General features: G+C 42.0%; 1 protein-coding gene across 1 annotated transcript in view; it reads left to right on the top strand.

Moving 5' to 3' along the window:
- The window catches only part of cpne5b (copine Vb), a 256,605-nt gene that overhangs the window by 188,349 nt on the left and 43,455 nt on the right, over positions 1-24,801 (top strand). Inside the window, exons 9-11 of the mRNA XM_034700261.1 lie at positions 430-534; positions 17,881-17,922; positions 18,168-18,243. Coding sequence (XP_034556152.1) covers positions 430-534; positions 17,881-17,922; positions 18,168-18,243 — 223 coding nt within the window. The remainder of the gene's footprint in view (positions 1-429; positions 535-17,880; positions 17,923-18,167; positions 18,244-24,801) is intronic.

Raw genomic sequence — 24,801 nt, forward strand, 5'->3', positions numbered from 1 at the left:
GGAGTCACAACACTTGAGAAGTACCTGAGAATCATTTCAGATTTGGACCAGATCTCCTTTTGAACTGAAAGGGAGACCAGGCTGAGACTTTTTACAACTCACTGTTGTCTAGGAGACATAAATGAAACACTTTTGAGATCTCCTTTCTAAATGTATTTTCCTATGGAGGGGTGGATCAGCCTACCAAAGAGCAAGAGGGGGCAGACTAGCCTCTGCCTCCCTTTTATAGGATGTCCCCAGGCGGCGATAGGCTAGCATTACCGAGAGGTAATAAGTTGCAGATCTCATCCTGCTACACCTTCTTCTTTTATGTTCATGTTCTGTCTCTGAATTGCATATTAACTTGCTCTCAGTTATGTATGATTAACAAGTAATTCTCTGCTTCTTTTGAGCGTAACTGTCTCCCTCCTCCTCTTCCTCCTCTTTTAGGTTTACTATCTGCCATAAAACAGAGGTCGTGAAGAACACATTAAATCCAGTGTGGCAGCCGATCACTATCCCAGTGCGAGCGCTCTGCAATGGAGACTATGACAGGTATGATCAGCCTCTCACTGCTGCACTTTGTGCCATTTATCTCCATTATTTAAACATCATCAAACACTTGCTGTAGGAGTACCTGCACCAACTGTAAATAGCCAATAATGATGGCCTCATTGAAATCCTCTTCTTTTACCGATTTCCTCTGGGTCGATGTAGTGACCTGCCTTCACAGATCTTATCAAAATCTCTCTGGATTACTAACTGTGTACTGATGATAGCCATTACTGCTCTCTGAGTGGCTAGAGGTTTAACCAGCAGAAATCGATACCAGTTTAACATAGTGCAGTTTTGAGCCTCCCATTCTTCCTACTGTAGTGTTATTTCTGTGGCTGTGTCTGAGGAAATCCTTTAGTATTGATCTTTTGTAGCACAGCTTGGGTCAAGCACAATGAACCTTTTTCATATATCTTAAATGACCTTCAGGGTGTTTTTGTACAATCCACAATAACCTCATCAGTTATACTGTTTGACATATATGCACTTTTGAACAAATTACCTGAGGCTGAATTATTATCTTAGGTAGCCACACATCATATGTCCTCATTCTAAAATGTCCTACCTCTTGAAATGCCAGAATGAAAATATCTATTTGGAAATACAAACAATAGAGCCAGAATTGTACATTTGCCTCAAGAAGCAGCATGAAGAGTTAAAGGGGGAGCATGTTGATCTTTATAAGTGGGCCTTAGAATGAGACAATTTGGTGAGTAGTGATGGGAAGTTCGGCTCTTTTCAGAGAGACGGTTCTTTTGACTCGGCTCCCAAAGAAGAGCCGACTCTTTCGATGATTAGGGTTAGGGTTAGGGTTAGGGTTAGGGTTAGAGTTAGGGTTAGGATTAGGGTTAGGGTTAGGCTTAGGGTTAGGATTAGGATCAGGGTAAGGGTTAGGGTTAGGGTTAGGGTTAGGATTAGGGTTATGATTAGGGTTAGGGTTATGATTAGGGTTAGGGTTAGAGTTAGGGTTAGGATAAGGGTAAGGGTTAGGGTTAGGGTTAGGGTTAGGATAAGGGTTATGATTGGGGTTAGGGTTAGGGTTAGGGTTAGGCTTAGGGTTAGGATAAGGATAAGGGTTAGGGTTAGGGTTAGGGTTAGGGTTAGGATAAGGGTTATGATTGGGGTTAGGGTTAGGCTTAGGGTTAGGATTAGGGTTAGGGTTAGGGTTAGGGTTAGGATAAGGGTTATGATTGGGGTTAGGGTTAGGGTTAGGATTAGGGTTAGGGTTAGGGTTATGATTAGGGTTAGGGTTAGGGTTAGGGTTTGGGTTAGGGTTAGGGTTAGGGTTAGGGTTAGGATTAGGGTTAGGGTTAGGGTTAGGGTTAGGGTTAGGATTAGGGTTAGGGTTAGGGTTAGGATTAGGGTTAGGGTTAGGGTTAGGGTTAGGGTTAGGATTAGGGTTAGGGTTAGGGTTAGGGTTAGGATTAGGGTTAGGGTTAGGATTAGGGTTAGGGTTAGGGTTAGGGTTAGGATTAGGGTTAGGGTTAGGGTTAGGGTTAGGGTTAGGATAAGGGTTATGATTAGGGTTAGGGTTAGGGTTATGATTAGGGTTAGGGTTAGGATAAGGGTTATGATTAGGATTAGGGTTAGGGTTATGATTAGGGTTAGGGTTAGGGTTAGGGTTATGATTAGGATTAGGGTTAGGGTTATGATTAGGGTTAGGGTTAGGATAAGGGTTATGATTAGGGTTAAGATTAGGGATAGAAACAGAACTAAATTTAAGCAAACAGAACCATCACCAAACTCATGCAAACAGAACCAGAACAAATCTAAGGCAAACAGAGCCAATAACGAACCAGAACCAAACTCAAGCAAACCGAACCAGAACCGAACCAGAACCGAACCAGAACCGAATCAGAACCGAACCAAACCAGAACCGAACCAGAACCAGAACCAAACTCAAGCAAACCGAACCAGAACCGAACCGAACCAGAACCAAACTCAAGCAAATGGAACATGAACCAAGTCAAGCAAACAGAACCAGAACCGAACCAGAACCGAACCAGAACCGAACCAGAACCGAATCAGAACCGAACCAAACCAGAACCGAACCAGAACCGTATCAGAACCGAACCAAACCAGAACCGAACCAGAACCAGAACTCAACCAAACTCAAGCAAACCGAACCAGAACCGAACCAGAACCGAACCAGAACCGAACCAGAACCGAACCGAACCAGAACCAAACTCAAGCAAACAGAACCAGAACCAAGTCAAGCAAACAGAACCAGAACCAAACTCAAGCAAACAGAACCAGAACCGAACCAAACTCATGCAAACAGAACCAGAACCGAACCAGAACCGAACCAGAACCGAACCAGAACCGAACCAGAACCGAATCAGAACCGAACCAAACCAGAACAGAACCAGAACCAGAACCAAACTCAAGAGAACCGAACCAGAACCAAACCAGAACCGAACCGAACTAGAACCAAAGTCAAGTAAACAGAACCAGAACCAACTCAAGCAAACAGAAACAGAACCAGAACTGGATGTCTGGAGCTGTCTTCAAAAATATTTGATACACTATAAGTATGTGAGGTGAACTTCTGTTTGGCAGCTGATCACACATGAGCTCAAGGAGGATCCTGTCAGACCTCATCATACAAGTCCTGTTTAAAATGCTCCTGTTCATTGCAAACACACACACACACACACACACACACACACACACACACACACACACACACACACACACACACACACACACACACACACACACACACAGATGCCCACATTTAAGAGTATGATTAAATGTGACATGCCACTCGCTGAAAAAGCCCAAAATACCACAAGTCTTGAAATATCAGCGAGACAGCAAAATAAACAGGTTATATTTTAGTGCATGGGTGAGGAATAAACTCTGTGTTTCAGTGTTTGCTTGTTCAGGGTGCTCATGCTTCTATGGGGAAGGAGTGGCAAGGTCTGTCTGGCTGTCTTTTTAATTATACACTCCTTGGGACCCACTAATACATATTTCTCTCCGCTTCTGCAGTAGTACATAATCATCCAGGCTTTGTTCATGCATGAAACACAGCTCTTAAAGCCTGGCAATGCTTTTAAACTAGCCTATGTAATTGCTGTTTTTATCCTTCAACTATAGGGAACTCTTAATTTGATGCACTTTACAGGCACAACCATGTAACAATGCTGTTTTGTCCTGCCCAAAGAATGCTCCCCAGAGGCTAAATCTAAATGCTCTCTATCTCATAGACTCCTGTCATACACATGTGACATCATCCTGAAGATGCTGGATGTTGTAAGGATGGGCAATGATTTTTGAATATTCAAATATTTTCTCATTTTGAAAGTACAATCTTTCATCCTTTTTACCATTGCCTGGTTGCAATATGATATTCCTGCCAGACGGGGGTTATAGAGCGTCTTAAAGCTGTTTGCTAACCGAAGAAGAAGAAGAATGCTAACCGCATTAAATAGCAAAAGAAGAAGAAAACATAAGCAACAGTTGCAGCAATTTCCTCTGTTTTTGAATCTAACAAACAGTGCTATGTGCAGAATGACAGACACTTGTAGGAAAAATCTGCATAAAATCAGAGTGAAAATTGCAACTAGTTTGTGTTCACACATGCAGCCCCAAAACCCTGAACATGTATGGATGTCTTTTTGAGTCTCAAGGTGGCACATTTTTCCAAATCCTTTCAGATAAGGAGTCTACAGATGCAGCAGCTGCGGCTTCAGGCAAAAAATATATATAGATTTGGAAAGTCCTGCAAATCATTTGCATATTCTGTACTGACCAACATTTCACAATGCCTCAGGTATAAATCGGTAGGTTTTCATCCGACTCTAAAATGAGATGTGATTTGAAAATATCTCTATCCATTCTTGGTGTGTTGCATGAGAAGAACATGGATACACTGGGATAACTAGTTTGTGGAGTTGGTCCTGCAGTTAAGTTCAATGTTTAATCCAAAGGGCAACAAAATTTTACTTGAAGTTGATGATCGATGACCAGCTAACCTTCAGGGTTCATGTTGCATCGATTGCTCGGTCCTGCCGTTTTTCCCTCTATAACATCAAGAGGATCAGACCCTACCTGACAGAACACGCAACACAGCTTCTGGTTCAGGCTCTTGTAATGTCACGCATTGACTACTGCAACTCTCTACTGGCAGGCCTCCCTGCATGCACAGTTAGACCTCTGCAAATGATCCAGAACCCAGCAGCAGCACGTCTGGTCTTCAACCAGCCTAAGACCGCTCATGTCACTCCCCTGCTCATTTCGCTACACTGGCTTCCAGTTGCAGCTCGCATCAGATACAAAACTCTAATCATGACTTACAAAGCAGTCACCAAAACCGCTCCAGTTTACCTGGAACCCCTCATCCAGGTCTACTGCCCTTCTCGCCCGCTACGCTCAGCCTCTGAAAAGCGCCTAGTGCTTCCAGCACACAAGGCCTCAAAATCACTAGCTGGACTCTTCTCTTCTGTTGCCCCTAAATGGTGGAATGAATTGTCCAACTCCATTTGATCTGCAGAGTCCCTCTCTACTTTCAAAAGACAGCTAAAGACCCAGCTCTTTAGGAAGCACTATGCACTTAGCTAGACTGTTCTCCACTGTTGTCCCCAGTGACAGATCATGTCTTCCAGCTACAGTTGACTCACACTGTCCTGCTCTACTCTGAGACTCTGTGTTCAGCTCTGGAGTGACCCAGCACTTGGTACTTTGGTCATTATTGTGGTGATGTTAATTGTTGATGATGATAATGGAAGGTCTTAAATGGTCTGGTTGCTTCATTGTAGATGTTCCTTGCTTACTTTTGTGCATTGCCTTTACACTGCTTGGCAGTACCTGCACCCAAATGGACTTGAAGCACTTTGTTCCTCTTACTGTTCTTGTTTCCTCTTGTCTAGATCTTTGCTTGTGTTGTTCTTGTTCTCGTACTGTATGTACGTCGCTTTGGATAAAAGCGTCTGCTTAATGACATTGTAACATTGTAACATTGTAAGTCCTTGAAGACAGTCACCACTAATCTGAAGCGCTTCGTCAGCTCTGATCATTTCAGAACTGATAGACAAGAGGTGTTGAAGATTTTCAAATGAGAGGCAAATCCTCTTTGGGAACTTGATTCACCTTGATGACTGAGAATATTCACAGATAAGACAGAGGAAGACACTCGATTGAAGGAAAAACACTGATGGCTGATATTGCACTATTTTTGTCTAACATAACATCCACTGCAAGCGGGTACACTTTGATTTCAAATGCAATGTAAAAATGAAAAATGCCCATAGAAATAGGCATATTGAAATGTACTGAGCTTTAACCTGTCAGCTCTTCCTGAATTGTCTACTTGAGTAAATCACACTCTGACTTCTTTAAAGGATTTGTTTCCAGATGTGAGAGCTCAGCATTTGAGCAAATTACACTACACAAACTATGTGACCTTAAATAGTGAGAGTTCACAAGATGCAGGTGATTTATATGAGAAACACTGCTATGTATGCTGCTGTTGTCCCTGCAGGAAGAGGCAGTGAATGTTGATCCTGCTTTCTTTTATCTGAGTTGGCACCTACTTGCCTCTCTCTCACTCCAAGTCCAGCATATCTCGGAGAATGCAACAAAGCACCTCTTGCTGTTAAGAGTACTAGTCCGCTCAAGTGTGACCTACTGCTGATTTACTTTGCTCTAATTAGAACAGTGCTTTAGCTTGGACATGTTCCTCTCATGGGTGGAACAGAGGGCAAAAAGAGAAGTTGGGGAAAGTTTTGCAAAGGGCATTTCTAAAGGGAGCACTCTGCTCTGCAGACTGACATCGCTAAAGGAACAAAGAGAGGAAGACACGATGTCTCTGTTAAAAGAGACACTTCTAGCGGACTCCATGAGTTTCTCTCTCAAACCAGACTAATAAGCATTAGTCATCTCAGAGAAGGTGTTGAATCCCTTCCCCTCGTCTGGGACAAAGTGTCATTTATTCTAGTTTTTAGATGCCGGGTCGACTTTAAACTCTCCTGACTTTATTCTCTGTTCAACTTACAGCAAATGTAGAAGTCATTGCACGTAACACTCGTATCTATGTTACTCTTTGAAAGAAACCCTCTACTCTTTTTCGGACAAGTCTACTCAGCATACAAGGCAGTTTACGTAGCATTAAAGTTTCACTGACCGTCATGTCTCATCCATTAAATGAATGGAACGCTGACTCGTTATTATTTGATTGTTGTAGTTGGTGTAAGGTTTGGTTATAAAGGTGTGTGTTCATGAGTGTCCAAGTTTAACTACTGAATAGGTCAGTTGCTATGTCTTCTATCATCAACTGCAACTGCAATGTGTCCTGCAAGCAACATGATTCTGCCTCTGATAGTTTTTTTTTTTTCATTTTGTTTGTCCTTTTTTTCCCCTTTTGTTTGTGTATTTGGATATGTCTGTGTTGGGATTATTGCAAGGACTTAAAGGCTCTATGAGGAGTTTTTAACTGACTGAGAAACAGACTGAAACTGATACTAATGCCTCTTTATGAACCTCAAAAGCAAATAAGACCATCCACAACAACACCGATACCTTCTCTGTTGTCATTTTTAATGCCTGAAACTGTTCTGAGGGGGTAGGTGTCAGAACAGATGATTGACATCCCGCTCTAGAAACACCCTTTTTTGGCTGTTTTCATGACAAATAATCACATTGTGTGATGAATATAAATGTTAAAAGAAAACAGGATGAGGTTATTGTCTGAAGACACTAATTTTGCATTTGCAGGAGGAGAGATAAGAGGTATCACTTTGTCCACAAGGGGGCACCAGAATCGATACACACCAGAAGTTCCTCACAGCAGCTTTAAAGGGATATTTCAGTTTTTTTTTTAAGTGGGGTCGTATGAGTTACAGTACACTATTGCTCCTGTTAGCCACAATGAGTGCCGGTGAGCTCTTCCCCTTTAATGAGAAAATTCCCAGAGGACCGGCAGGTAAGCTAGGCTACAATTCTCTGCAGACGGGGCCTCCTATTTCAGTTGAGAAAATATGGTCCAGGAACTCATCACGGTGCAAATGCATGCACCAGTAGAAAACATTGGAGCTCTTCATTGTGCCGTCAGAAACCCCCTTTGTTTTGGGACTATTTTCAGACGCACCTCACAGACCGGTGTTCTTCCGCTGCATGAGCACGGATACACGCCGATCAGCTGTTTGGATCAACAAGCACGTAGCAGGATCAAGTAGCGGTATCGGTCTTTAGAGTGAATTAAACTCACTTTTCTGCACATTTAAAAGATGGGACGTACCTGTCTTTATCCCGCCTGTTCAAACAAGCAAACCTCCTGTAAGGCAGGGAACTCTGGATGATGAGTGATGCAGACTGGAGCCGTATGTGAGCCGCTGGTATCCTCTGATTCAGAAAGGTCCTGAAGTATTGTTGTCACTAAGTCCCTCTCCTGACAGCAGAAGCTCTCTGGGTTCGTTGGCATGGGCTCACAGTTTACACACCGGCACCACCAGGTAACGTGGGATCTCTCCTGCTCACTCGTTAGCACAGAACTTTCTCCCCTCTCTTCTTCTTCGTTGGTACGTTGGGTCTGCATCTGGAGTTCTTCCTCTGTAAACTCTGGTTCATAGAGGGATCCTCTTGTGTCCACAGTAAACGGCCATTCATCGTCGCTGTCAGAATCACTCATTTCTGCAGTTTGTAGTTTTTGTTCCTAAAAGTGTTTACTGCTAGAAATGCTACGTGCTTGTTGATCCAAACAGCTGATCGGCGTGTATCCGTGCTCATGCAGTGGAAGAACACCGGTCTGCGAGGTGCGTCTGAAAATAGTCCCAAAACAAAACAAAGGGGGTTTCTGACGGCAAACTGAAGAGCTCCAATTTTTTCTTGCATGCATTTGCACCATGATGAGTTCCTGGACCATATTTTCTTAACTTTAGTGAAATTACATGAAATAGGAGGCCCCATCTGCAGAGAATTGTAGCCTAGCTTACCTGCCGGTCCTCTGGGAATTTTCTCATTAAAGGGGAAGAGCTCACCGGCACTCATTGGGGCTAACAGGAGCAATAGTGTACTGTAACTCATACGACCCCACTTAAAAAAAACTGAAATATCCCTTTAAGTCAGATCATATTTGGTAGCCAAGTGATAATGTTAAATGCATTATAAAATCTTAGTGTGGCGTTGGTCTACTTCCAGTAGGACCCTAAATATTTGAATTTTACCTGGCCACATGCATCAGTTACTGTAAGGTACCAATCATATATGACAAATCTGCACTAGATACATAGTTGTTTTAGAACTGTTCTGTGAAGGCAATGCTGCAAACTCAGAAGAACAAAAGCCTAAGACAAAAAAAGGTGGATGCATGTCTTCAAGTTGAAACCTCATCTTACAATACATGAAATGATCCCAGCTTCACATAATACAGAGAACAAATCAGGGGTGGAAAATGTATTCTTTGTATCAACAACATGTTTCGTCTTCAGAGAATAATATTTGTGACAGGATACAACATTTTGAAGTTGAAAATAACTATAATGTGTTTAGTTTAACTAGACAAAAGGCCAAACTGGAGCATGCACCACCTTCTGCCTGACAGCTTGCTAAAGAAAAAGTGTTGCTTCTTATTGCTTGGAAACAGCACTTATAAAAACATCACAGTTCTGAATAACGGCTAAAGGTTGTCTGTCTATGATATTTCAGTCAGAACTGTTGGTAACCTTTTAAACATCTTGTAAACACACAGCTGAGGATACAAAAAAAAAAAAAAAAAACACCTCCACCTTCCAACTTGGCTGGCGAGAGGATAGCGCTCTGATTAGGCTGACTGTCCTATGTATGATTTGAAGAGTAGAAGGAGGGAAAACAAAGAGGGGGAAATGAAAGGACTGGAGGACAGCAGGAGAGAAATAGGAGAGGAAAATAACAGATAACATGACGCTAGGACAGGCAATCTTTAAGTAGGAGAAACAGAAATCCAATTTGTCAAAGAGGCTGTTCCAGACGAGTCATTGAAGGAGAAGAGGATGAAGGAGTGTGAAGAGGAGGGAAATGACAGATGCTTCCAAGTTGTTGTGTTTTCTGCTCAGCGAATGGAGTGTGAGGAAATTTAAATTCCCTTCATCTCTTTCTGTATACCGCCTAAGTACCTTTTGTCCGTTTGCTCTGTATGGGCGGCATCTACGGTACAGTGGGGCAAAAAAGTATTTTGTCAGCCACTGATTTTGCAAGTTCTCCTACTTAGAAAGATGAGAGAGGTCTGTAATCTTCATCAGAGGTACACTTCAACTATGAGAGACAAAATGAGAAAAAAAATCCAGGAAATCACATTGTAGGATTTTTAAAGAATTGATTTGTAAATTATGGTGGAAAATAAGTATTTGTTCACCCACAAACAAGCAAGTTTCTGTCTCTCACAGACCTGTAACTTCTTCTTTAAGAAGCTCTTCTGTCCTCCACTCGTTACCTGTATTAATGGCTCCTGTTTGAACTGGTTATCTGTATAAAGACACCTGTCCACAGCCTCAAACAGTCAGACTCCAAACTCAACCATGGCCAAGACCAAAGAGCTGTCCAAGGACACCAGGAAGAAAATTGTGGACCTGCACCAGGCTGGGAAGAGTGAATCTACAATAGGCAAGCAGGTTGGTGTGAATAAATCAACTGTGGGAGCAATTGTAAGAAAATGGAAGACATACAAGACCATTGATAATCTCCCTCGATCTGGGGCCCCACGCAAGATCTCACCCCGTGGGGTCAAAATGATCATGAGAACGGTGAGCAAAAATCCCAGAACTACACGGAGGGACCTGATGAATGACCTGCAGAGAGCTGGGACCAAAGTAACAAAGGCTACCATCAGTAACACACTACGCCGAGAGGGACTCAAATCCTGCAGCGCCAGGTGTGGAGGAAGAAGAATGCTGAGTTGCATCCCAAGAACACCATACCTACTGTGAAGCATGGGGGAGGAAACCTCATGCTTTGGGGCTGTTTTTCTGCAAAGGGGACAGGACGACTGATCCATGTTAAGGGAAGAATGAACGGGGACATGTATCGTGAGATTTTAAGCCAAAACCTCCTTCCATCAGTGAGAGCATTGAAGATGGAACGTGGCTGGGTCTTCCAGCATCACAATGATCCCAAACACACCGCTCGGGCAACGAAGGAGTGGCTCCGTGAAAAGCATTTCAAGGTCCTGGAGTGGCCGAGCCAGTCTCCAGACCTCAACCCCATGGAAAATTTGTGGAGGGAGTTGAAAGTCCGTGTTGCCCAGCGACAGCCCCAAAACATCACTGCTCTAGAGGAGATCTGCATGGAGGAATGGGCCAAAATACCAGCTACAGTGTGTGCAAACCTGGTGAAGACTTACAGGAAACGTTTGACCTCTGTCATTGCCAACAAAGGTTATGTTACAAAGTATTGAGTTGAACTTTTGTTACTGACCAAATACTTATTTTCCACCATAATTTACAAATAAATTCTTTAAAAATCCTACAATGTGATTTCCTGGATTTTTTTTTCTCATTTTGTCTCTCATAGTTGAAGTGTACCTCTGATGAAAATTACAGACCTCTCTCATCTTTCTAAGTGGGAGAACTTGCAAAATCAGTGGCTGACTAAATACTTTTTTGCCCCACTGTATATGTGTATATTTCTTGCTGAAGGCTGAAAAGGAACATCTGTCAGTCATGTTCGAGCCCTGGTGACTCCAACCGTCTATTTTCATCCTCGGCAAGAGATCACAGACAGATCTGTGTAATTAGAGCTAAAGAATAGTTCAGTGTCAAATACTGTCTCATTCCGTTCTCAGGTATATACGCCTCCATTACTGAAGATGAGTCATGAGTCATTAAAGACATCTCAGAATAGTAGCTGGAGATCTCTGCGACTGATTAGTTTTGGAGTGGATTTTTGTTTCGTGAGTTCAAGGAGCTGCTCAAGGGTCTGAGCAGCCGAGTATTTTGATGCAGCTGTGAATAAAGATTAAAAATAGAAATGATGCATTGAGCCAGTATAGTGACTGGCTCCTGGTCTTTTAATGGAAATGTACTGATCATATGTCTTTCAATTTCCTTTCTCTTTTGTTATGAAAATATTGGCTGTAGCATAAGCATATTTCTTTTTACAAGGGACACAATCAGAGCAAAATACAGTGATGTCGATTCAAAATGTACAATGCCCATCTTTTTTCTTTTTTTCCCCCCTAACAAAACAATGAGCATTGTCTCTGCATTCAAAGGAAATTATAATAAATCAATTTCCCTCTGTAAAATAATCAGATACATTGTTTTAAATACAGTAGTCTCCAAATAGATAAATGGCAATGGAATACAATAAACAAACAAACATTGATTAAAGCTAGGGTTGGTAGTCTCAGAAAACTAGCATGAATTTGAATGTAGCATTTCAAAGAAAAGAAAGAAAGGTACTTTATTAATCCCCAGGGGGGAAATTCAATTTTTTCACTCATGCTATTTTTGGACATGCTACACATACATACATCTACATTTTTTTTGGTATATACATACAAATGCACAAACATGCAGTGAACATGCTTAGGGAGAGATGTCAGAGTGAGGATGCTGTCATCAACCAGCGCACCCTGAGCAGTTGGGAGTTTGGTGCCTTGCTCAAGGGCACCTCGGCAGTGCCCAGGCAAGTGAACCAGCACCTCTCCAGCCACCAGTCCACTTGCCAAACTTCAAACTGGGACTCGAACCGGCGACCCTTCGGTTCCCAAGCCAAGTCCCTATGGACTGAACTACTGCAACCACCGTCCTCATGACTCCGTCTAACCCCTCCCCCCCTCCCCTGACTTGCGACCATATGATCGTGACTGATTCAAAACCGGTCCTCACCAAAACATTCTCATAGTGAAAGTTAAAAACACAAACAAACATGGCTGCTGTTAGTACTCACAACTCTCATGCTGGCATTATCCAGTTGTACTGGTGACACGATATCAGGAGAAAAGTTATAACACATATATAATACTGTAACAGCTCTACTGTTTGTTAAACGTGTTCAGTGTAGATGTTCTTAATTCCTACAGTGTTGACAGTCAGTGAAGGCATCAGGAGAGGTGTAGAGTGTGTGAGTGGGAGAGAGGAGAGACAAGAGGAGAAGTTCTTCATTCATTCAAACATTGATTGTTGCTTTGTTGGTTGGCGTGATCACGGCCGACAGTGACCGGTTATTAAAGATCAATGTGTTCACCAATCAGACGGACGCTACAGTACATCTACATTTTGTGTAGGACTTACTAAATGTCATTCATTCTTCTGCTTGTCAGAGCCCCGGTGGTGAGAGCTTTTTAGACTCTGATCCGGACTACAGTTCTGAGCAAAGCCCCTCATCGGGTCAGAGGGGACAGGCCCGAGGTGGAGCGAGAGGGGCAGTCAGTAGGAAGCAGAGGCAGGGGACGGGGAGTGAACGCTGGGGAAATGTATGCTCTGCAGGAGGAGGGGGCAGAATGGCAGGACAGGATTTGATTGGTTTAAAATTTTGGGACCCAAAAACGGTGATTGGTTGGTGTTTTCCCAGGTTTACTCAGGCTGTAGATAGCAGCTATTTTTCACTCTTTTTTAGGAACACATTATGTATTGATTACCATCAGGACATAAAGATCATTTTAACCAGTATGACAAAAAGTGTATCTAAATCTGATTACCAACCCCAGCTTTAGATTAAAAAAAAGAAAAAGAAAAGAAAGAAAGAAAGAAAGAGAGAAGTTGAGGGGGTCCATTTTTTAAAAATGTCTTAGAATTACCCTTCACTGTTAGACTTGTCTTCTCCAATTTGAGAAATGACATAACGTCCTTAAGCCACAATCATAAAGAAGGAGGTTTGGAGGCTTTCCAGAGGAGTAGGATTCAACGCCTTGCTAAAAGAGAAGTAAAAGCTAATACCTGTAATTGTCAGGAATTAAGTTGCACTTGATCATAAGCATCATATTTCTATATAACTCATATAACTCTACCCTACAGAGTCGAAAAAGAACCTCACAAGAACAAACTGTCACCACTAAAAGCGTCAGCGGCCAGTGGGCAAAAAGAAAGAGTTGGGCTTATTTCAGGGGTCTTTCAATCCCTCGATGACAGCAGAGAGTCTCTGATGTGCGGCTTGCCTCCGTTTTCTTTGGATCTGGGCTGGTGTCAGATGAAATAGGGATAGAGGAAGAAAGTGAGAAGACATGTGGGGTGAGATCAATGTAAATCAAGAAGAGAGTGCTAAGAAGTTGCAGCTTTTTCTTCACTCTGCAGGGATGTTGTCTCTGCTGCATTTGTGTATAAATGTTATCAGAGTGTGGCAGTTTCTCATGTTCTTATAAATTGCACATAATGGTTCTTGTGGGATCACTTAAGTTAATCAATCATTATTCATTTAATTTGTGCTCTCGTTGGCACACTTGAACATTACATTTCAAAATAAATTATATCAATGAACACCAAGTGTCATTTCTAAAAGCAGCTTTGTTCTTTTGAGATGGCTTAATTACTGTTTTATATAAGATCCACTCAGTCATTAACACAGCAAACTAAAAACACTCCCTTTGGATAAATCAATAAATAAACCCCCTCATACCAATCCATAATGATGATCTACTTCATTTATTTGGCACTGAACATCCCAAAGGTTTGAAGAGTTGGCATGAAAAGGGAGAACAAACCTGTTGCTGCGATCACCTGACCTTGGTAATTACACAAGCATCAATGATGCTGAAGAAGTGGTTGTTGAGCATTCTGGTTACATTTCCTCTGAGTGATGAAACTGCTGCATGTATTCAGACGTGCATTTATGCCCTAAATGCTCTGCTAGTGTCACGATGAATAGACGGCCCCAGTTTGGTTTTTTTTCTCCCAATGGCAGATTTCAGCTCATACCAAAGATTTTCAATCGGATTGAGATCAGGACTCATTGCTGGCCATTTTTAAAACAGTCAATTGTTTCCTTTTCAACCATTCCTGCGTGCTTTTGGATCTGTGCTTTGGGTCTCTGTCTTGCTGGAGGACCGATGATCTTCGACTCAAACTAAGTTTTCTTACACTTTTCAGACATTTCGCTCTAAAATCTCTTGATAATTCTCTGATTTCATGAGTCCTGTGATACAGTCAAGGCCTCCAGTGCCAGATGCAGCGACGCATACAAGAAATACAAGCCGACCAAGCAGACCAATCACAAGGCTTGCGGTCCAGGTCCATTCTAACATTTTGGAGGAGGTGCACGTCAGCTATGTGTGTCGGCCTCTGCATAGGTACGGGAGCTACGCGGACCCCCAGCGTAGGTTACAGCTCGCATCAGATACAAAGCTCTAATCATGACTCACAAAGCAGGAACCAAAACCGCTCCAGTTTACCTGGAACCCCTCATCCAGGTCTACTGCCCTCCTCGCCCGCTACGCTCAGCCTCTGAAAAGCGCCTAGTGCTTCCAGCACACAAGGCCTCAAAATCACTAGCTGGACTCTTCTCTTCGGTTGTCCCTAAATGGTGGAATGAGTTGGCCAACTCCATTCGATCTGCAGAGTCCCTCTCTACTTTCAAAAGACAGCTAAAGACCCAGCTCTTTAGGAAGCACTATGCACTTAGCTAGACTGTTCTCCACTGTTGTCCCCAGTGGCAGATCATGTCTTCCAGCTACAGTTGACTCACACTGTCCTGCTCTACTCTGGGAATCTGTGTTCAGGTCTTGAGTGACCCAGCACTTGGTACTTTGGTCATTATTGTGGTGATGTTATTTGTTGATGATGATAATGGAAGGTCTTAAATGGTATGGTTGCTTCATTGTAGATGTTCCTTGCTTACTTTTGTGCATTGCCTTTACACTGCTTGGCAGTACCTGCACCCAAATGGACTTGAAGCACTTTGTTACTCTTACTGATCTTGTTTCCTCTTGTCTAGATCTTTGCTTGTGTTGTTCTTCTGCTAAATGACATTGTAACATTGTAACACTGTAGAAGTATAAATCAGCCTTTAGCCCTATGTGACTTCCAAAAGATAACAATAAATATTTGGGGTAATGGCAAGGCAAGGGAAGTGTATTTATAAAGCACCATTCATACAAAGAGCAATTCAAGTGCTTTACAGAGTTAAAAACAAAAAACAGAACAGTAACAATCAACAAAAATGCACAGCAAACACTTCAAACATTAAAATTGTACATGCGGCCAGTTATGTTTGATATACTCTCTCTCTCTCTCTCTCTCTCTCTCTCTCTCTCTCTCTCTCTCTCTCTCTCTCTCTGTACTTATGTAACTTAACATACATAGTAAACAGTGTTGGGCCTTGTTATTTATTTAAATTAGGAGGGATTATTCTAAATAATCAGCCTCCTTCGCTGCTCTGAAGTCTGTGACTTGCAGAGTCTTACTGTCCCGCCGGACACAGAATCACAACTGATCTTGTCTTAACCGAAATGAACCTTTAAATTATTCGATTCATCTCAGAACTTCTTCCCAAAGATTAAGACTCACACATTGATTATTGTAACTCACTCCTCTTCGATGTCCCTCACAAATCCCTCCATAAACTTCAACTGGTCCAAAACTCTGCAGCCCGCATCATCACCAGAACCCCCTCCTTTCACCACATCTAACCCCGTCCTCCAGCAGCTTCACTGGCTACCGGTCAAACTCAGAATCAATTTCAAAATCCTCCTGTACACATTTAAGGCCATCCACAACCTCTCCCCCCCCCGTACCTGTCTGATCTCCTCCACATTGTCACCCCCTCTCGCTCCCTCAGGTCCTCCTCCTCCCTCCACCTCTCTGTGCCCCCCGCCCGTCTCAGCACCATGGGGAGCAGAGCATTCAGTCGCTCTGCTCCCCAACTCTGGAACTCACTCCCACCGGACATTCGAAACTCTGACTCACTACCCCTCTTCAAATCAAAACTCAAAACCCATCTGTTTCAAACTGCATTCCCTGCTTAATTTCCACTGTTTCATTTTTAACTTGGTGTCACTTTGCTTGTTGTTTTTATTTATTTTACCGTGTTGTTTTATTTATTGTGTTTTAATCTGTCTGTAAAGCGACCTTGAGTGTTTTGAAAGGCGCTTCTAAATAAAATGTATTATTATTATTATTATTGAATCTTTTCTGTCGCAGCCTGAAGCTGGATCAGACCTCTTGACACCCCCACAGGGTTCCTGTATGCCCAACATTTAATTGTAGATCCAATATCAGGTTCATTGCATAATGCCATACCTTGTCAGAAAATACCCAATTTAAAATATGACATTAAACAAACATAAGCATGAAAACATGAATTATTTTAAAATATAAGATTGAGAAAGAAAGAAAGTACATTTAGTAAAGTCCTGTGTTCTCTCAGTCAGAAACTGCTCTATTACCCTAAAAGCAATATTTAAAATGTGCAGCTTGGAGAAGACTCTGCTGTACACATTACTTTAAAGGTGACATATCATGCAAAATTGACTTTTTAATGGTTCTTTACCTGAAATATGTGTCCCTGACATGTCTACAAACCCCCCGAGTATGAAAAAAATCCATTCTGCCCCTGTTCTGATTTCTCCACCTTTCTGTAAATGTGTGCTGAAACCAGCCGTTTCAGACTTCCGTGTTTTTGTTACGTAACAACAATATCCGGTCTGTCACGAAGTCAGAGCTCGGAGCTTGTTCAGCCCATAGACTGTATAAAATAATACTGAATCCCTCCCCCGTTTTTCATTACCTGCACAAATGTGTGCTAACAAGGAGCTTAGGAGGGAGGCATGCTAGTTGTAGGCTGTCTTAATACACACAAAGGTCGGTTTTACTCCCCACGTCTGCAGATTTGAAGATCTAGTGGATGATTTTTATTTGTCATGGATAAGTGCTAGCGCTAATTAGCATAGCCACATAGCTACATGTTCATAGCTGTGTCACAAGACACACGTCGACATACTGATAAATAAACAACAAGAAACACTAAATCTATGACCAAATGTCAGAAAGGTCCTGCTACAGGCGCCTCTCCGTCAGGATCAGATTCAGAGGGTTGAAGTAACGCGATCTCTGAGCAGCCGTGTATATTCAGCCAACATGTAAACATTAGATCAACGTGCTGGAGAGCCGAGGCACATCCACTTCCTGAGGGGGCGTGGTCAGAGGGAAAACAGAGTGTTCTGATGAGGAATGAAGAAGAGGACTTTTCAGGCAGACCAAAATCTGATTTCAAAGTGTTTTTTTGAGCATAAACTTTGAAGACATGTTTTGGGGACCTCTTAGACCAATATATATTGATGAAAAAAGCGTGATATGTCCCCTTTAAATCTTTGTGAAATAAGATCCTTTAACTTCAATAATTTTTAAGTATTTTTGAAGCAGCTCATTAGCAAATTATTTTTTAGCCACTTAGCATGCTAACTAACCTGTTTGTGTTTTTGTCTGATTTTATTTCCAGAACAATCAAGGTGGAAGTGTACGACTGGGATAGGGACGGCAGGTGAGTATTACTGAAATGGACTATTAGGTCAGAATCATGCTGTGCAGCCAAACCATCGGCTTCACAGCTGATATATCTAGTGGAGGGACAACTCATCTTCTATACTTAATTAAGCAAAACACTCAAATGTTTATGCTTTTTCAATGTATTCATCCAAGCATCTGATAGTTCCATCTTGTCCAAACCATCAGTCCTGGTATTTCTTTTAACTTGCTTATGTTTCTCTCATCTTACTCATCTTTCAGTCACGACTTCATTGGGGATTTCACAACCAGCTACCGAGAGCTAGCTCGAGGGCAAAGTCAGTTCAATGTGTATGAGGTGGGTAATTTCAGTGTTTTCAGCAGGTCTGTTGGCTCCTATGATCGGGAGCCCTCCACACCGAGTACCTTGGTTTCCATTTCAGACATGGGCGACATTTCCATCTCCTACATCCCCATTGCACCGCTTCCATCTCTATTACCAACTCAATTGCATGGATTTCTTCCATTGCTGCACCAAAAGAGCAACTGTTTAGAGTTAAGAAAGAAAATGTGGAGAAACAATATCTCATACAGTCCTTAGTCATTTCTTTTTAGGGCATTTTCTGGCACAGGTTTTTATGCAGGTTTCCCCACCTTCCCCCAGCAGTTATGAATCCAGTTTTATATTTTGTCTACCCACGGCCCGCTTTTTTGAAAACTTGTACATCTATTACTCTACAATTATCACCTGGATGCTGACACACATAGAAATGAAGCTATTAACAGCAGCGTGAAATGCAGCAGGATTAATAGGAGAACAACCACAGGATTTAGAATGATCATAGCTATTTCTCAATACTTCTCAAGGGACAGCTTACTGTGTCTCTTAATAGCATACAATACAGCTCTGTATGCAAATTACAAACACAACTCATTTAAATGTCTCACCACAGAATTCAAGCTTGATAGGCAAGGACTGGAAATGACGTAAAAGTGTTTTTAAAGGTGACATATCATGCATAATCGACTTTTTAATGGTTCTCTACATGAAATATGTGTCCCTGGCATGTCTACAAACCCCCCCCCGAAAATGAAAAGAATCCGTTCTGCCCCTGTTCTGATTTCTCCACCTTTCTGTAAATGTGTGCTGAAACGAGCCGTTTCAGTTTTCAGTGTTTTTCATACGTCACAACGCCATCCGCTCTGTAACAGGAAGTCAGAGCTCGGAGCTTGTTCAGCCCATAGACTGTATAAAATACAACTCAACCCCTCCTCCGTTTTTCATTCCCTGCACACACGAGTGCTAACAAGGAGCTTAGGAGGGAGGCATGCTAGTTGTAGGCTGTCTTAATAAACACAGAGGTCGGTTTTACTCCCCACGTCTGCAGATTTGAAGATCTAGTGGATGATTTTGATTTTTCATGGAAAAGTGCTAGCGCTAGTTAGCATAGCCACATAGCTACATGTTCGTCGCTGTGTACCAAGACACACGTCGACATGCTGAGAAATAAAACAACAAGAAACACTAAATCTGTGACCAATAGTTCAGAAAGGTCCTGCTGCAGGCGCCTCTCCGTCAGGATCAGATTCTGGATCAGATTCAGAGGGTTGAAGTAACGCGGGTCTGTGAGCAGCCGTGTATATTCAGCCAACATGTAAACATTAGATTATGTACTGGACAGCCGAGGCCACATCCACTTCCTGAGGGGGCGTGGTCAGAGAGCTCATTCTCATTTAAAGGCACAGACACAGAAAACAGCCTGTTCTGAGCAGGGCTGAAAAAGAGGGGTTTACAGGCAGACCAAAATCTGATTTCAAAGTGTTTTTTTGAGCAATAAACTTTAAAGACATGTTTTGGGGACCTCTTAGACCAATATATGTTGATGAAAAAGAGCAGAATATGTCAACTTTAAAGGTGACATATCATGCAAAATCGACTTTTTAATGGTTCTCTACCTGAAATATGTGTCCCTGTCTACAAACCCTTGAAAATGAAAAGAATCCATTCTGCCCCTGTTCTGATTTCTTTCTGTAAATGTGTGTTTTTCATACGTCACCGGTCTGTAACTGAAGTCAGAGCTCGAAGCTTGTTCAGCCCATAGACTGTATAAAATACAACTCAACCCCTCCTCCGATTTTCATTACCTGTACACATGTGTGCTAACAAGGAGCTTAGGAGGGAGGCATGCTAGTTGTAGGCTGTCTTAATAAACACAAAGGTCGGTTTTACTCCCCACGTCTGCAGATTTGAAGATCTAGTGGATGATTTTTTATTTTTAATGGAAAAGTGCTAGTGCTAGTTAGCATAGCCACATAGCTACATGTCCCAAGATAGCGAGTAGCATCAGATGAAAGAGGACAGAGTGGGGATTTCCACACTGCAGTTTATTAAACAGAAACTAACAGTCGACCTTACAAAGCCAGGTCTCCACGGCACTATATTCGTCCATCACACATGACAAACAGAAAGATAGGCACAGCTTACACCAGCTAGTCACTAGAGGAGCAGACAGAGAGCGCGTCTCTGTCTGACTATCACACAAAAACTCTGCGGGCTCAGGAGGAGCAACTTCTCTGTATGTAACCGGCTGACTCAGAAAGGTGGTGCCACCTTGTGGCTACCAGGTATAATAACAACGACTGTTACAATATTCAGCCAACATGTAAACATTAGATCAACGTGCTTACATAACAACAATATCCGGTCTGTCACGGAGTCAGAGCTCAGAGCTTGTTCAGCCCATAGACTGTATAAAATAATACTGAATCCCTCCTCCGTTTTTCATTACCTGCACAAATGTGTGCTAACAAGGAGCTTAGGAGGGAGGCATGCTAGTTGTAGGCTGTCTTAATAAACACAAAGGTCGGTTTTACTCCCCACGTCTGCAGATTTGAAGATATAGTGGATGATTTTTATTTGTCATGGATAAGTGCTAGCGCTAATTAGCATAGCTACATAGCTACATGTTCATAGCTGTAGCTGTAGCTGTGTACCAAGACACACGTCGACATACTGACAAATAAAACAACAAGAAACACTAAATCTGTGACCAATCCTTCATAAAAGGTCCCGCTGCCTTTCTGGCAGAGGTCGGTTTTACTCCCCACGTCTGCAGATTTGAAGATCTAGTGGATGATTTTTATTTATCATGGATAAGTGCTTGCGCTAGTTAGCATAGCCACATAGCTACATGTTCGTAGCTGTGTACCAAGACACACGTCTACATACTGATAAATAAAACAACAAGAAACACTAAATCTATGACCAATCGTTCAGAAAGGTCCTGCTACAGGCGCCTCTCCGTCAGGATCAGATTCTGGATCAGATTCAGAGGTTTGAAGTAACGTCATCTCTGAGCAGCCGAGTATATTCAGCCAACATGTAAACATTAGATCAACGTGCTGGAGAGCCGAGGCACATCCACTTCCGGAGGGGGCGTGGTCAGAGGGAAAACAGAGTGTTCTGATGAGGAATGAAGAAGAGGACTTTTCAGGCATGCCAAAATCTGATTTCAAAGTGTTTTTTTGAGCATAAACTTTAAAGACATGTTTTGGGGACCTCTTAGACCAATATATTTTGATGAAAAAAGCGTGATATGTCCCCTTTAAAGACATGTTTTGGGGACCTCTTAGACCAATATATTTTGATGAAAAAGAGCATGATATGTCACCTTTAAGAATAAGATCAGTACTTATTTTGGTAGAGAACCTAATTCGTTGTGTTAATTCAGAAGAGAATGTTCCAAAAAAAGAAAAAGCATGCCATTAAGGACGACCTGTCAATACCTTTGAGCTGGTGTGGTTTGGTGGCCTTAAGCTGGATGACAAATACCTGTCGTTTGGATGTCAGACTCATTATACGCAACTCTTGATTCCCCCCTTCCTCCCAGTGGGACTGAAAGGCCCTTTATTTTTTGCATCAGCAGATTGTTCGGTGTGTCAGACAAATTGCCATCCTTCCATGTTAAATTAGGGGCTGTCACTTTCATGCCTAGCAGCCATAGAGAAACGAGGTAATGAGCTGAGACGTCTTTGGTCTCCGGATTGACGGTTCTCTCTTGTTCCAGAGCTGATGGTAGTAAAATAAATGTAGGTCTTGCTACTTAAGCCTGTCTGGCCCATTGATTCTTTGAAGTCTAACATTTGTATTCAAATTTCCAATCTTGTCTCCTTTGAAAGCCTGATTGACACGCACAAGATACCCCCCAAAAAAAGTGTTTCTATATTTAGTGTTCATAAGTAATCCTACACAAGCTCCATTTTCCTCGTCTGTTACTTTATACAAACGCATCTGTTCTCACATTTTCACCACCCTCACTCCTTCCCCGTCACTCGCATGGACAAACTAATCATTCACCCTGCCTCCAGCCTTTCTATGTGATTACATGTCCCTCTCTTCATGCCGCCCACATCCACACCTTCATTATATCGTTGCATCCAATTAGAGTGGATATATGTAGTAAAACCATAGGGTGTGAATAAGATAAGTAATGGAAATTAAAAACAAATAATTGCTTGCCAAATCCAACAAACAAGAAATAATAGTCAGTACTGTGATTATTTAATACTAAGGGAGTATCTAGCTTGGATGGATTAATGGTTGGCTTGTTGTGTCAGAGCCTGAATAGTTCCATACATAAGAATTAGGAATGTTCCTAGGAACCAATTTCTCAGTTGATTAAACAGAAATTTTTATAGACCAGTCAACCAGTCGAAAATTAAGGAAACACTAAAAAAAAAAACAGTCAAAATAGAACACAGTTATTTTTAACATGGCTAAACTCTGTCCAAAACAATATTGGGTACAGCCCATTTAATATTGATGGGCTCTTTGAAATGAACGACGGGCAGAACGGGGAGGGGAGGGGTTACAGACACACACAGCACAGTGAGCAAACGATGAAGCCAATGCGGAAGTGTTATAAACTGCAATACATCGAAAATCCGCTTGAGGCTGGCTGCAGAAACACCGGAAACCACATAGATATGAATGGGAAAAAGATGATCTTTGCAGCATTAATAAACATGTTTACAGCCTGGTTGAAAAAATGGCTTGGCCCTACAATGCTAATCTCTCTAATGGCACACACTGTACAAGGGTGAATTTTTTTCTAACGTGACGGTTAAGAAGATATTAGGAATATGAGTTTTGCCCAAATAAGGACATGACTGACGTGACTCCCGGTCGGGAACACACAGCTATTGGCTAAGAGACTCACACTACGTCACACTCTGCCTAGTTGAGTTCCACATTACCAATATTGCTGCTGCTGTCGATTTGCTTCAAAACAGCTCTCAGGAACAGATGGGTGACGTCACGGGTACTACGTCCATATTTTATACAGTCTATGGGAGAGACACAAGAGGGAGAACATGCATGAAAGACAGAGAACGCACTGGATAGGTGAGAAAACAAGTGACTGCAGGAAAAACAGTAAACTTTAGACACATTGAAATGCCATAGACTCTTAAAAGGCAGAGTGTAGACTGTGTAAGGTGAAAGTGTCATCAATCAGGGTCCACAAAAAACCTGCAAAGGCACATTAGAAGTGTCTGTGAAGGATCTCTTAGAGCTGTTTATCCATCAGTGCAATAAGTGAAGAATAAAGACAGTGAAGGGAACCTGCTGTTAATGAAGGTGTTTAAAAGTTTATAAATAATATGCATGCAATTAGAGATTGGACCTTTTTGTCTAATTGTGATGGGTCTTGTTTTTGTACTTTAGAATTTAATTTCTGTAGAACTCTGCTCCATGTTGAGTATATAAATAAAGCCTTTTAAATGAAAAACATTTAATATAATGTATGTTTTTTACATTAGTTATTCATTTGACACATAATTTAATATTATTTAAGTAATACATTCATTCAAACAAGAACAAATCTGAGGAGCCACTTGGGAGCCAAAAGAACCAGATTAATAAAATAGATGGCTATTTTAAATGATGCAGAAATTTGTAGCACTTTTTCAATGTACCATAGACTGTATAAAACATGGACCTAGTCTCAATAAGGTCACCCTTTGGTTTTGGGTTTTGGTTTCTGAAGAGGAGTTTTGAAGCCTATTGATGGAAGTTACCATATTGGAAATGCTCCAGCTCATTTCAGTTGACCTAGCAAAAGGCAAAGAGGTGGAGGTGAGGCAAATGGCTGATAATATGAAGGCTAAGAGTTACACATACATTTTCATAATTAGGGACAATTTGACTGACTGAGGCGTGGTCTGTTTCTTTGTTGACTAAAAGTCAGGTTGAGTCAACATTTCCAGTATAGTAACCGGAATCTTAAAGCTGGGGTTGGTAGTCAGATTTAGATCCACTTTTTGTCATACTGGTTAAAATGATCTTTATGTCCTGATGGTAATCAATACATAATGTGTTCTTAAAAAAGAGCGAAGAAAAGCTGCTATCTACAGCCGGAGTAAACCTGGGAAAACACTAACCAATCAGCCTTTTTTGGGGTCCAAAATTTTAAACCATTCAAATCCCGTCCTGCTGTTCTGCCCGCCTCCTGCGCGTACATTTCCCCGCCGTGCACTCTGAGTCCCCGTCTCCTGCCTCTACTTCCCCTGACTCTACTGACTGCCCCTCTCGCTCCACCTCGGGCCTGTCCCCTCTGACCCGATGAGGTGCTTTCCTCAGGACTGTAGTCCGGATCAGAGTCTAAAAAGCTCTCACCACGGGGGCTCTGACAAGCAAAAGAATGAATGACATTTAGTAAGTCCTACAGAAAATATATATTTATTGTAGCGTCCGTCCGGACGCTGTAGTGATGACGAGCCGATTCATGAAGACGTTGATCTTTAATAACCGGTCACTGTTGGCCGTGCTCACGCCAACCAACAAAACAACAATCAATGTTTGAATGAATGAAGAACTTCTCCTCTTGTCTCTCCTCTCTCCTGCTCACACACTCTA

The sequence above is a fragment of the Notolabrus celidotus genome, chromosome 1 (genome assembly GCF_009762535.1).
Source record: "Notolabrus celidotus isolate fNotCel1 chromosome 1, fNotCel1.pri, whole genome shotgun sequence".
NCBI lineage: Eukaryota > Metazoa > Chordata > Actinopteri > Labriformes > Labridae > Notolabrus > Notolabrus celidotus.